Consider the following 15,404-nt stretch of genomic DNA (forward strand, 5'->3'; position numbering starts at 1 on the left):
CTTTTTCTTATCTTATTTCATAATTTTCAAAATCTTTTTCTTATGTTTATGTCATATTTTTGAAAATATTACTAACAGTTAATGTGATTAATTCAAGAATATTAAGTTGTTACTTGCCTATTAAGAAAGGCTCAATCTTTAAATTTTAAAATCATATCTTTTTGTTTCTTGTTAGTCAAGTAATCAACTTTAGTTTTCAAAATTAAATCTTTTCAATTCCTTATCATATCTTTTTCAATTTCAATCATATCTTTTTCAAAATCAATTTCAAAATTCTTTCTAACTTCTCCCTTAACCTCTTATCTTTTTAAAATTGATTTTCAAATCTTTTTCAATCAATCTTATCTTTTTGTTTCAATCATATCTTTTTCAATTTCAATCATATCTTTTTCAAAAACACATTTCAAATCTCTTTTAATCAATCATATCTTTTTAATTCAATCATATCTTTTTCAAAACTACCTAACTAACTCTCTATCTCTAATTTTCAAAAATCCCTTCCCTTTTTTTCAAAATTTTGTTTTAATTAACTAATTATTTTAATTTTAATTTAATTTAATTTCAATTTTGATTTTCGAATTTTAGATTTAAATTTAAAGTATTTTTATTTTTAAATTTTCGAATTCTTCTCTCATCTCTAATCTCCTTCTATTTATTTATTCATCCATTAACACTTTTATCCTCACCCCTGTGTTTGGATTCTCATCTTTTCCTTCTTCTATTCTTACTTTCTTCTACTCACATAAAGGAATCTCTATACTATGACATAGAGGATTCCATATTTTCTTTTCTGTTTTCTTCTTTTTCATATGAGCAGGAACAAGGATAAGAACATTCTTGTTGAAGCTGATCCTGAACCTGAAGGGACTCTGAAGAGGAAGCTAAGGGAAGCTAAAGCACAACTCTCTGGAGAAAATCTGACAGAAATTTTCGAAAAAAAAAGGAGACATGGCCGAAAATAATAACAATACAAGGAAGATGCTTGGTGACTTTACTGCACCTAATTCCAATTTACATGGAAGAAGCATCTCAATCCCTGCCATTGGAGCAAACAATTTTGAGTTGAAACCTCAATTAGTTTCTCTGATGCAACAGAACTGCAAGTTTCATGACTTCCATCTGAAGATCCTTTTCAGTTCTTAATTGAGCTCTTGCAGATCTGTGATACTGTTAAGACCAATGGGGTTGATCCCGAGGTCTACAGGCTTATGCTTTTCCCGTTTGCTGTAAGAGACAAAGCTAGAGTATGGTTGGACTCTCAACCTAAAGATAGCCTGAACTCTTGGGATAAGCTAGTCACGACTTTCTTAGCCAAGTTCTTTCCTCTTCAAAAGCTTAGTAAGCTTAGAGTGGATGTTCAAACCTTCAGACAAAAAGAAGGTGAATCCCTCTATGAAGCTTGGGAGAGATATAAGCAACTGACCAAAAAGTGTCCATCTGACATGCTTTCAGAATGGACCATCTTGGATATATTCTATGATGGTCTGTCTGAATTATCAAAGATGTCATTGGACCATTCTGCAGATGGATCCATTCACCTAAAGAAAACGCCTGCAGAAGCTCAAGAACTCATTGACATGGTTGTTAATAACCAGTTCATGTACACTTCTGAGAGGAATCCTGTAAGTAATGGGACGCCTCAGAGGAAGGGAGTTCTTGAAATTGATACTCTGAATGCCATATTGGCTCAGAATAAAATATTGACTCAGCAAGTCAATATGATCTCTCAGAATCTGAATGGATTGAAGGAATCATCCAACAGTACTAAAGAGGCATCTTCTGAAAAAGAAGCTTATGATCCTGAGAACCCTGCAATAGCAGAGGTGAATTACATGGGTGAACCCTATGGAAACACCTATAATCCCTCATGGAGAAATCATTTAAATTTCTCATGGAAGGATCAACAAAAGCCTCAACAAGGCTTTAACAATGGTGGAAGAAACAGGTTTAGCAATAGCAAGCCTTTTCCATCATCCACTCAGCAAAAGACAGAGAGTTCTGAGCAAACCCCATCTAGCTTGGTAAACATAGTCTCTGATCTATCTAAGGCCACTCTAAGTTTCATGAATGAAACAAGGTCCTCCATTAAAAATTTGGAAGCACAAGTGGGCCAGCTGAGTAAAAGGATCACTGAAATCCCTCCTAGTACTCTCCCAAGCAATACAGAAGAAAACCCAAAAGGAGAGTGCAAGGCCATTGAATTGACCATCATGGCCGAACCTACAAGGGAGGGAGAGGATGTGAACCCCAGTGAGGAAGACCTCCTGAGACGTCCAGTGATCAACAAGGAGTTTCTCTCTGAGGAACCAAAGGAATCTGAGACTCATCTAGAGACCATAGAGATTCCATTAAACCTCCTTATGCCATTCATGAGCTCTGATGAATATTCTTCTTCTGAAGAGAATAAAGATGTTACTGAAGAGCAAGTTGCCAAGTACCTTGGTGCAATCATGAAGCTAAATGCCAAATTATTTGGTAATGAGACTTGGGAAGATGAACCTCCCTTGCTCATCCATGAACTGAGTGATCTAGATCAACTGACATTGCCTCAGAAGAAACAGGATCCTGGAAAGTTCTTAATACCTTGTACCATAGGCACCATGACCTTTGAGAAGGCTCTATGTGACCTTGGGTCAGGGATAAACCTCATGCCACTCTCTGTAATGGAGAAACTGGGAATCTTTGAGGTACAGGCTGCCAAATTCTCATTAGAGATGGCAGACAAATCCATGAAACAGGCTTATGGACTAGTAGAGGACGTGCTAGTAAAAGTTGAAGGCTTTTACATCCCTACTGATTTCATAATCCTAGACACTGGGAAGGATGAGGATGAATCTATCATCCTTGGAAGACCCTTCCTAGCCACAGCAAGAGCTGTGATTGATGTGGACAGAGGAGAGTTGGTCCTTCAACTGAATGAGGACAACCTTATGTTTAAAATTCAAGGATCTCATTCTGTAACCATGGAGAGGAAGCATGAAAAGCTTCTCTCACTGCAGAGTCAATCAAAGCCCCCACAGTCAAACTCTAAGTTTGGTGTTGGGAGGTTCCAACCTTGCTCTGATTACCTGTGAGGCTCCATGAGAGCTCACTGTCAAGCTATTGACATTAAAGAAGCGCTTGTTGGGAGGCAACCCAATGTTATCTAATTATATTTATTTATTTTCTATTGTTATTTTATGTTTTATTAGGTTGATGATCATGTGGAGTCACAAAAACTACTGAAAAATCGAAAACAGAATGAAAAATAGCATTGAAAACAGCACACCCTGGAGGAAGGGCTTACTGGCGTTTAAACACCAGTAAGGAGCATCTGGCTGGTGTTTAACGCCAGAACAGAGCATGAAACTGGCGTTAAATGCCAGAAACAAGCAGCAGTCTGGCATTTAAACGCCAGGATTGCACCCAGAGGAAAGCTGGCGTTAAACGCCAGAAACAAGCATCAGGCTGGCGTTTAACGCCAGAAACATGCACCATACTGGCGTTCAACGCCAGAAACATGCTATAGACTGGCGTTGAACGCCTAAAACAAGCAAGGAAGTGGCGTTTAATGCCAGAAACATGCTGCAGTCTGGCGTTAAATGCCAGGATTGCATATATAGGGCGTTTTACACGTCTAAAAGGTGCAGGGATGAGAAATCCTCAAACACCTCAGGATCTGTGGACCCCACAGGATCTCCACCTACTTCTTCTCTCCTCTTCACCAATCACATCCATCCTCTCTTCCCCAAAAACCTCACCTACCTTTAAATTCAAAATAATTTCCCTCCCAAACCCAACCTTAAATGGCCGAACCCTAAACCCCTCCCCACTCCTATATAAACCCCTTATTCCCTCTTCATTTTCACACAACAAAACCCTTTCTTCTTCCCCTTGGCCGAAACCATCTCTCTCTCCCTCTCCTTCATTTCTCTTCTTCTTCTACTTCTTTCTTTCTTTTTTTGCTCGGGGACGAGTAAACATTTTAAGTTTGGTGTGGTAAAAGCATTGCTTTTTATTTTTTCATAACCATTTATGGCACCTAAGGCCAGAGAAACCTCTAGAAAGAGGAAAGGGAGGCAATTGCTTCCACCTCTGAGTCATGGGAGATGGAGAGATTCATCTCAAAGGTCCATCAAGACCACTTCTATGAAGTTGTGGCAAAGAAGAAAGTGATCCCTGAGGTTCCTTTCAAGCTCAAGAAGAATGAATATCCAGAGATCCGACTTGAAATCCAAAGAAGAGGTTGGGAAGTTCTCACTAACCCCATTCAACAAGTCGGGATCCTAATGGTTCAAGAGTTCTATGCAAACACATGGATCACAAGGAACCATGATCAAAGTGTGAACCCAAATCCAAAGCATTGGCTTACTATGGTTCGGGGGAAATACTTAGATTTTAGTCTGGAAAATGTAAGGCTGGCATTCAACTTGCCAATGATGGAAGAGAACGCACGCCCCTACACAAGAAGGGTCAACTTTGATCAAAGGTTGGACCAAGTCCTCATAGACACATGTGAGGAAGGAGCTCAATGGAAAATTGACTCAAAAGGCAAGCCGGTTCAACTAAGAAGGCATGGCCTCAAACCAGTGGCTAGGGGATGGCTAGAGTTCATTCAACGCTCAATCATTCCTACTAGTAACCGGTCTGAAGTTACTATAGACCGGGCCATCATGATCCATAGTATCATGATTGGAGAGGAGGTGGAAGTTCATGAGATTATACCTCAAGAACTTTACAAGGTGGCTGACAAGTCCTCCACTTGGGCAAGGTTAGCCTTTTCTCACCTCATATGCCACCTCTGCAATTCGGCTGGAATTGACATAGAGGGAGACATCCTCATTGAAGAGGACAAGCCCATCATTAAGAAAAGGATGAAGCAAATAAGAGATCATGGACCTCAACATGAGCATGAGGAGATTCCTCACCATGAAATCCCTGAGATGCCTCAGGGGATGCACTTTCCTCCACAAAACTACTGGGAACAAATCAACACTTCCCTAGGTGAATTAAGTTCCAACATGGGACAACTAAGGATGGAGCACCAAGAGCATTCCATCATCCTCCATGAAATTAAGAAGATCAAAGAGCTATGAGGGAGGAACAACAAAGACAAGGAAGAGACATAGAGGAGCTCAAAAGCACCATTGGTTCTTCAAGAAGAGGAAGACGCCACCCTCACTAAGGTGGACTCATTCCTTAATCTCCTTGTTTATTTATTTTCCTGTTTTTCAGTTTTTGAGCCTTATGTTTTATTTATGTTTGTGTCTTTATTACATGATCATTAGTTTCTAAGTGTCTATGCCTTAAAGTTATGAATATGAATCCATCACCTCTCTTGAATGAAAAATGTTTTAATTACAAAAGAACAAGAAGTACATGATTTCGAATTCATCTTTGAAACTAGTTTAATTATTTTGATGTGGTGGCAACACTTTTTGTTTTCTGAATGAATGCTTGAACAGTGCATATGTCTTTTGAAGTTGTTGTTTATGAATGTTAAATATGTTGGCTCTTGAAAGAATGATGAAAAAGAGAAATGTTATCTGATAATCTAAAAAATCATAAAAATGATTCTTGAAGCAAGAAAAAGTAGTGAATACAAAAGCTTGCAGAAAAAAAAAAGAAAAAAATGGCAAAAAAAAATAGAAAGAAAAGCAAGCAGAAAAAGCCAAAATCTCTTTAAACCAAAAGGCAAGAGCAAAAAGCCAATAGCCCTTAAAACCAAAAGGCAAGGGTAATAAAAAGGATCCAAGGCTTTGAGAATCAGTGGATAGGAGGGCCTAAAGGAATAAAATCCTGGCCTAAGCGGCTAAACCAAGTTGTCCCTAACCATGTGCTTGTGGCGTGAAGGTATCAAGTGAAAACTTGAGACTGAGCGGTTAAAGTCAAGGTCCAAAGCAAAAACAGAGTGTGCTTAAGAACCCTAGACACCTCTAATTGGGGACTTTAGCAAAGTTGAGTCACAATCTGAAAAGGTTCACCCAATTATGTGTCTGTGGCATTTATGTATCCGGTGGTAATACTGGAAAACAAAGTGCTTAGGGCCACGGCCAAGACTCATAAAGTAGCTGTGTTCAAGAATCAACATACTGAACTAGGAGAATCAATAACACTATCTGAATTCTAAGTTCCTATAGATGCCAATCATTCTGAACCTCAATGGATAAAGTGAGATGCCAAAACTATTCAAGAGGCAAAAAGCTACAAGTCCCGCTCATCTGATTGGAGCTAAGTTTCATTGATATTTTGGAATTTATAGTATATTCTCTTCTTTTTATCCTATTTAATTTTCAGTTGCTTGGGGACAAGCAACAATTTAAGTTTGGTGTTGTGATGAGCGGATAATTTATACGCTTTTTGGCATTGTTTTCACATAGTTTTCAGTATAATTTAGTTAGTTTTTAGTATATTTTTATTAGTTTTTAATTAAAAATCACATTTCTGGACTTTACTATGAGTTTGTGTATTTTTCTGTGATTTCAGGTAATTTCTGGCTGAAATTGAGGGACTTGAGCAAAAATCTGATTCAGGCTGAAAAAGGACTACTGATGCTATTGGATTCTTACCTCCCTGCACTCAAAGTGGATTTTCTGGAGCTACAGAACTCCAAATTGCGCGCTCTCAATTGCGTTGGAAATTAGACATCCAGGGCTTTCCAGAAATATATAATAGTCCATACTTTTTCCGAGTTTAGATGATGCAAACTGGCGTTCAACGCTAGTTCCATGCTGCATTCTGGAGTTAAACGCCAGAAACAGGCTACAAACTGGCGTTCAACTCCAAGAGAAGCCTCTACAGGTGTAAAGCTCAATGCTCAGCCCAAGCACACACCAAGTGGGCCCCAGAAGTGGATTTCTGCATCATTTACTTATCTCTGTAAACCCTAGTAACTACTTTAGTATAAATAGGACTTTTTACTATTGTATTTACATCTTTAGTTTCATCTTTAGATCACGTTTGGGGGCTGGCCTCTCGGCCATGCCTGGACCTTCATCACTTGTGTATTTTCAACGGTAGAGTTTCTACACACTATAGATTAAGGTGTGGAGCTCTACTGTTCCTCAAAGATTAATGCAAAGTACTACTGTTTTTCTATTCAATTCAAGCTTATTCCTTCTCTAAGATATCCATTCGCACCCAAGAACATGATGAATGTGATGATTATGTGACGCTCATCATCATTCTCACTTATGAACGCGCGCCTGACAAATACTTCCGTTCTACATGCAAACAAGCTAGAATGAATATCTCTTAGATATCTAATACAGGGGACCGAGTCCGAGATATTAGAATCTTCGTGGTATAAGTTAGAACCCATGGATGGCCATTCTTGAGATCCGGAAAGTCTAAACCTTGTCTGTGGTATTCCGAGTAGGATCTGGGAAGGGATGGCTGTGACGAGCTTCAAACTCGCGAGTGCTGGGCGTAGTGACAGACACAAAAGGATAGTAAATCCTATTCCAGTATGATCGAGGACCGACAGATGATTAGCCATGCAGTGACAGCGCATTGGACCATTTTCACAGAGAGGATGGGATGTAGCCATTGACAACGGTGATGCACTACATAAATCTTGCCATGGAAAGGAGTAGGAATGACTGGATGAAGATAGCAGGAAAGCAGAGGTTCAGAGGGACGAAAGCATCTCTGCACACTTATCTGAAATTCTCACCAATGAATTATATAAGTATCTCTATCCTAGTTTATGTTTTATTTATCTTTTAATTATTAAAACTCTATATCCATTTGAATCCGCCTAACTGAGATTTACAAGGTGACCATAGCTTGCTTCAAGCCGACAATCTCCGTGGGATCGACCCTTACTCACGTAAGGTTTATTACTTGGACGACCCAGTGCACTTGCTGGTTAGTTGTACAAAGTTGTGAAACAGAATTAAGAACATGAACGTGCGTATTGAGTTTTTAGCGCCGTTACCAAGGAAGGAATGATCACGATTTCGCACACCAGTTGATCAGATCCTCGTGGCTCCATCCATCTCTGATTGTTTTGACCTTGATTCATGGATATTTTGGACATGGAAAGAGTAGCTAAACGTGTAAGGACGTGTAACGTATTTGTGGTACACTTCTAGGGGTAATTTAGACGTGGATGCATGCAAAACACCAATGTGAGACATGGATATTCAATATGAGAGGTGGAGCTTTCCCGCTGAAATTTTGAGCTCAAAGATGAGGGTCGTTCGTAGCCCAAACTAAATGTTCTATATAGACTATTATATATCGTTGGAAAGATCTGGATGTTAGCTTTCTCATGCCACTAAAGCCGCTTTATTCAGACTTTTGTAGCTTATGTTATGCTTGCTTGAACATGAAGAGGTCAGGGTGACAACATCCACAAATTCACTTTGCACTTGTTTTCAATTTTTGGTTCCCTGGGAGGTTGCTTTCTTTTGCTTGGCACTTTCCTTGGTTCTCCTAGGGGATTCTTTGGTTGTCCTTCTCCTTCTTTATTCTTACCTAACATCTTTCAACAATTTTCCAAACATATCAAAGCACAAAGCAACTCTAAAAAACATTGATTAAAAGCATGAGAATCTTAATAAAAATAAGGAAATCACTAACTTAATTGAAAGAAATACTAAAGAAGATAACTAAAGATACTCATGCATTAGTGCCACGTGATGGGAAGGCATGCCACACCCTGATCATCAATAAGTGTGGCGTGCAACGCTCACTGCCTGGCGTTGCACGCCAAGGCCAAATTACTTAGCAAAATGCCACGCCAGAGAAGTCGTTATACACTAATTGAAGATTAAAGAAGATTTATATTTAATTAGATTTGAATTATGTTTTGAAGTTTGTTTTGATTCTGTTTTGAATTTTAAATTAGGAAACTATGTTAATTACTTCTGATTAAGATAAGATTAGGTTTTAGAATTTGAATTAGAAGCCTAGGTATAAATAAGTGAATTACAATTCACAGGAGGATAGGCTGGGGGGATCTTCGGATCCCTCACTTGTCTCTCTTCTTCTTGCTTTCTTTTGTTTTGTTTTTGAATTATCCATGAGTCACTAAACCTTTGTCAAAGGGTTAAGGGCTCTGTTTCTATTTTCCATGAATTATAATCTAAGTTTCCTTCTGTTTTAAAGCTTGCATTGATTTGTTTATGATTGAGTATTTTGTTCTTCATCCCTAAAGGATTAGTAGTGTCGACAGACGTACTAATCCCGTTTTGAATTCGTTTACTGACTCGACAAAGCTTATATTTAAATTATGCTTGAAAAATCTTTCACATAGCTTTATAAATTGACTAGACATAGCGTTTTTATAGTATGCGGCACAATACATAATTTTTTATTACCCTAGTTTTGAATATGTGACATATAATTCAGAATAGGACAATTCTTAAAAATTGTGTTTTCTCATAAGATTCAATTAGACAGGACTAGCTTGGATATGTGAGATATAATCCGACCTAAGGAGCAGTTTTGAATCTTATGAGAAACTGAATTGGTTTTTGCATTTAACCTTTTTAATTAATTGATTGACCAAGACATTGGTTGTTGGTTAATTGAAGAGAAACCAAGAAGCCAAGACAATGGAAGTCAATTAATTAAGATTCGTCGTGAAATTTAAGTATTTATTTTTGTTTTAAAATTTATAGTTTATATTCAATAACATTTCTTATTTATTAGTATATTATTAGTGTATGAACCCATGTGCAACACGGAAAAATTCATAAAAATAATTTTTTTTATATTTTTGAATATTTTAAGAAAAAATAAAAAATAATTATTATTTCAAAAAATTTATAAATTTATTATTAAAATCAAAGTTTAACTTGAAAATAGTGAGTAATCATTATTTTATATTTTTTTAAAGTGAAATAATTATTCATTGATTTCAATACAAAATTTAAAATAAAATTAAAATATTTACATTAGAATCTTATTTTTTCAAAGACTTTTCTATAAACAACATTGATGGTTGAATTTGTAGACATTCTTACATGATTCATAAGTAAAACTTTTAAACATCTCTTGCTCTTAACTCTTGAAAGTGCCACATATAGTTGGCCATGTGTAAAAACTGGTTTGGACAAGTGGAATCCAACATCAGATAAAGTTTGTCCCTGAGACTTATTAATTGTCATGGCAAAAGATACTATTATGAAGAACTGTCTTAATTGAAATCTAACTGGGAGGTTTCATTTTTTGGTACCATATTCATTCTTGGAATCAGAGCAATATGACCAACGTTGTTACCCGTTAAGACTTCGCATTCTATGACATAATTTCCAAGCTTCCTAACTTGTAGCCTTGTACCATTAAAAAGACCACTGGATTGGTCAATATTTCTCAGTAACATCATCGGAACACTAACCTTGAGTATTAATTTATGTAGAGGCAAATCAGAGCAATTTATGCTATTCAGTAATTTAGGACCATAGAGATCTAGTTGACTCTCTATGTTCCCTTCAACCAAACAAATTGAATCTGAACTAAGATATAATTTTTCTCCTCCAGGGATGATAGCCATTAGATAGTTGTTGACCTCTTCAACGATGTCCAGTGTGGGAGCCAGTATAGTTCTTACTTTGAAAAAATCCTTTGAAGACATGTTTTCCAAAATATTTGGATAAGAAAAATCAATCAACTCATCAAATGCCTAGTCCGAAGAAGGAATAACAATATCTTTGGGAAGACATATCTCAGATTTACCATCTATATTGTCACCTGTTAGACCATTACCAACTTTTAATAACCATTCACCAAATTACTTTGTCTCATCTTGATCTGAAGCAGTTGTCCCTACAGAGAGTCTCATATTTTTTGTTAGTTTGAGCACTTGATAAAAATTTCAAAGGTAAGACAAATTCATGGTTGAATGAACGATATCTTATCTCGATCTTCATGGAATGAAAGAAAGGATTTGTCTAAAGTCTCTACCTAGTACAATCACTTTTCATCCAAAGGGCAAATCTTTGTTATACATTGGAGAAAACCTCATGATATCACCCAAGCATTTATCAAGTGCTTCATAAATCATAGCAGTACCTACTAACCAGTGGAGCCTCATCCCAAATTATAAGTTTCACTTTTAACAGTAGCATTGCCTGAGGTAAACCAGGTTTGATGTTACATACAGAATTCTCAGTTATATTCAGCGGTATTTTGAACCTTGAGTGTGCCGTTTTTCTATTGGGAAGAAGTAAAGATGCAATACCACTTGAAGCAACGTTTAACACAATATCAGCACTTGAGAAAATTTCAGCGGACATAAGGTTCTAGACAAATGTTTTTCCAGTACCCCAATGACCATACACAAAGAAAAAATCCCCTTCATCACAATACACAGCTGTAACAATTTTATCGAATGCATGTTTCTACTCAGGTGTTGCGATGGATAAAATGTATGAGGCATTTTTCTTTAACTCATCCCTGTTAAAGTTTAGTTCTTCCCCGATAACCCTTTCGGTTAACAAAGAACTATCAACTTCAATTGCTAAAGGCATATGAGGATAGTCTTTCAAGATTTTACCATAGGAATGTAAGATATTGTCTATATCCACTAAGCACAACTGCTTAATTTCATCATCTAACATGGTTAACTCTGCATATTATACGATATTGTAAAAATTCAATCAAACTAAAAATGATCAATAATGAAGGGCTTTTATAAATGCAGTTAATAAAAACTCACCCCTCATGTTCATCATGGTTCTTTATCGATATAAAATATCATCTGAGATTTCATGCCAACATCTATCCCAGACATATTCTAGTCTTGAGATATTGTTAGATGTTAATAAAATGACAAACAACCTCCTGATGTATGATCCTGAGGCCCACGTGCTTGCTTCCTAAATTGCATCCATGAATTCTCTGTTATCTTGCAAGAGTCCAAGAGCGAAGCATGCATCTCTATAAGTAGCATGAATTGTTCCTCTTACTATTCTTATATCTCGAAAATTCATACATCATCTTTGAGTATTCAAGAGAAGTCATTGGTAATATTCTTCGGTATTTGCTGCAAAAAAGTTTGTATATGTGTTACCTGCAATATTTGTAACCTTCTTGTGCTTACCTTTATCTGTTTATTTGTCTGTGAAATACTGACGGAGATGGAGGTATGGAGGAATGGCAGTATGGGACTTAGATTTTAAAGTTAAGTTAAGTTAGGCTTAGATACTCTTAGAAAACCACCTTTTATGTCTTCTTTTTAATACTTTAAGCTCTATAATCTGAGTGTTGGCGTTCTAGGATTGCCTCTAGCGTTCCCAGGACCTTATATCTTATGTGTGTGGTACCTTTACCATACTGAAAACCTCTGGTTCTCACCCCCATACTATGTTGTTATTTTTCAGATGCAGGTCGAGAGGCACCTCGTTAGGCGTCTGGACTCCTGAAGCAAAGTGGTTACTGGTTATTTTGTTGTACAGTGATGTATATATATGTACTTAGCTTTCTCTCCACATAACTTGTTCTTTTTTATCCTATTAGAGGTTTATGGAGAGACAAAATTTTGTTTATGTATATTTGGGTTTTGGATATTTATATATATATGTATGAACATTCTCCGGCCAGCCTTGACTTTGCAAGCTGAGTTAGGAGCTTGTTATTTGTATCTTTGGCTCTCTATTCCTACTTTTATTATCTTATGTTTGATAGTTATAGTTTTCTTCACACGCAAGTTATTCCGTTTCCGGAGCGTTGCGCTTTATCATTTCGCGATTTTGTTTTACCCATTTTTCAAGGCTACTAGTTTATTATATTCTTTCTGCTATTATATGTATGTATTTTAATTTTAGAAGTCGTAGCACCTTGCCACCTCTGTTTTACATCCTAGGTGTAAAGCTCTGTGTGGCAGGGTGTTACATAGTGAACTTTTGTTATTCAATATATCATTTAATTTATTAAAAAATAAATTATTATTCCCTAGATTGGTAAAATATTTTTCTCCAATTTCTTACATCATATTATTTGATAATAATTATCTTTTAAAAAAATAAATAACTACATTATCCTATAATATAATATGCAATGTTAAAATTAATTCTGCTTAGTGAGATAAAATTTAAAATAATTCTTTTATTTTTTTTGCACATTTAAATTTAAATTCAAAATTGATTAATAACTCATCTTTTCTCAATTTCAATAACAAAATAAAATAGTTATGTACAAAATATTTGGTATTTAATAATTTCAATAATTTAAATTTCAATTACCCTAAATTAAGTTAGAAATTAATTATAAGATAATAATCGATAATATATATATATATATATATATATATATATTAGTACGTAAATAATAATATCTAATGAATAAATTTTTTTTGACAGGGCTAATGTATAATTTATTGAGGATTGATTGATTATTTAAAATTTTTTATAAATTTTATAGTATGTGAAAATAATAATCTCATTTTTTAATTATTTAAGAAATTATTCATAATAATTTTATTATGTAATTAACTTAATTAATAACTTTTATTATTATTTTTTACCAAAAAGATCAGTTTATACTATTTATATATTTTTCAATACTACTAAATAATTAAGTAGATATTTATACTATTATATTGTCCTAGATGATGGTTTATGTTACTTATTTCGTATGTTAAATAATATAAATTATATTTTGTTATTAAATTTATTAATTTTTCCATATTGAGAGTAGAAAATTATGTAATAAATTATACATCATAAAGATTAGTTAATTTACACATAAATTATCTTTATAAAAAATAAAAAAATTATCTATCATATATAATAATTCTTGATATATATAATGTCATATATATATATATATTTTAATTATGTGAATTATTATTGTTATTCATTTTTTATTGCATTAGTAAATAATATTCAAAACTAAAAGAGAAACAAAAATTAGAAAATTTTCTTAATTTGAATTAAAAAAATATCTTGTAAGTATATCAACTTTTATATATACTAAATGCAATAAAATTTAACAATATATACTATTTATTACACTAATGACTCAAAATATTAATCTAATATATACTTGTGCCCAATAAGACCCTCAAGTGAGTAAGATCAACTTAGGCCTATTTTTAGGGTCCTAATAGGTTCATTACCTTAAGGCCCAATCCAAATAAATTTCACGTGTCCCATATCAAATCGGTCTAGATTAGATATGCGTTGCTAGTTAGAGATAGTAATGAATACACGTAGGGGCGCGGCGAGTCTCCTTTTCCTCCATCACTCTCGTTTTAAAAATATCTCCTGTTCCATCTTCATCTTCATCTTCGTCTTAAGTCTCTATGTAATTATCCTCTCAAGGAATGCATATATCACAAGTATCTATAGATATTCTTTGAAAATTTAAAAAAAATAAAAAAGTTATAATATAATAATCACAAAATAATAAATTCAATATAATTTAACACAATTTATAATATATTCATTATGAAAAATAAAATTTCAAAAGAAAAAAAATAGAAAAACATTTTTCAACATAACAACACAGCATAATTTTTTTGGGTGAGATTCAGCGATGTAATGACAAACTTGAGAGATAAAAAAAGTCAGTTAGAGAGAGAGATACAAAATCAAGGCTGAGGATGGGTTTGAAAGGAAAAAAAGGTTCAAATTGAAGGCAGGAATTAGGGTTACTAACAAATATATATATATATATATATATATATATATATATATATATATATATATATATATATATATTAAATTAATAATTTCATATTCGTGTGGATTTAACAGGTTCCATGCAATATCCTACCACACAGAGCTTTACACCTAGGTCGTAAATTAAAGGTGGTTGATAAACCACTATTTTATGGTTTATCTTGTGTTTAATTGAGTGGTTTTTTATCAAGTCTTCACCCACTTATTCATATGATTTGCATGATTTTACAATCTCTTCCTAGTATTGTTTTATGATTGAAAACTTGCTTCCAGGAGATCTTTAATTAGTATATTTTAATTCTCCTTTATACCATTCGATGCCGTGATCCGTGTGTTAAGTGTTTCAGGCTTTATAGGGCAGGAATGGCTTAGAAATTGGAGAGGAAGCTTGCAAAAATAGAAGGAACACAAGAAACTAAGGAGATGACAGCGAGCACCGACGCGCACGCATGGCTCACGCGAGCGAGCAAAAAGGAGAAATTTGCAGCGACGCGTGCGCGTGCCTGACGCGTATGCGTGGATTGGAGTCTACACAAAAGACGCGCATGCATGACTGACGCGTATGCGTGACCTGCGCGATCTGCAGAATTAACAGAAACGCTGGGGGGAATTTCGGGCCGCGTTTTGACCCAGTTTTCGGCCCAGAAACACAGAATAAAGCCAGAGAACATGTAGAGACTCAACACACCCATACACACTCACATATTCTCATTAGGATAGTTTTAGGTTTTTAGATCTGAATCTAGAGAGAGAACTACTCTTCCTCTAGGTTCTGTTTACATTCATAGTTTA

General features: G+C 35.1%; 1 protein-coding gene across 1 annotated transcript; it reads right to left on the reverse strand.

The window, feature by feature from the left end:
• Positions 1-10,126: 10,126 nt before the first annotated feature.
• On the reverse strand, positions 10,127-10,564 carry LOC140177603 (uncharacterized). The gene has a single exon (XM_072210736.1). The coding sequence runs from the start codon at positions 10,562-10,564 to the stop codon at positions 10,127-10,129; it is 438 nt and encodes a 145-aa protein (XP_072066837.1).
• Positions 10,565-15,404: the final 4,840 nt, after the last annotated feature.

The sequence above is a fragment of the Arachis hypogaea genome, chromosome 13, assembly GCF_003086295.3.
Source record: "Arachis hypogaea cultivar Tifrunner chromosome 13, arahy.Tifrunner.gnm2.J5K5, whole genome shotgun sequence".
Taxonomy (NCBI): domain Eukaryota; kingdom Viridiplantae; phylum Streptophyta; class Magnoliopsida; order Fabales; family Fabaceae; genus Arachis; species Arachis hypogaea.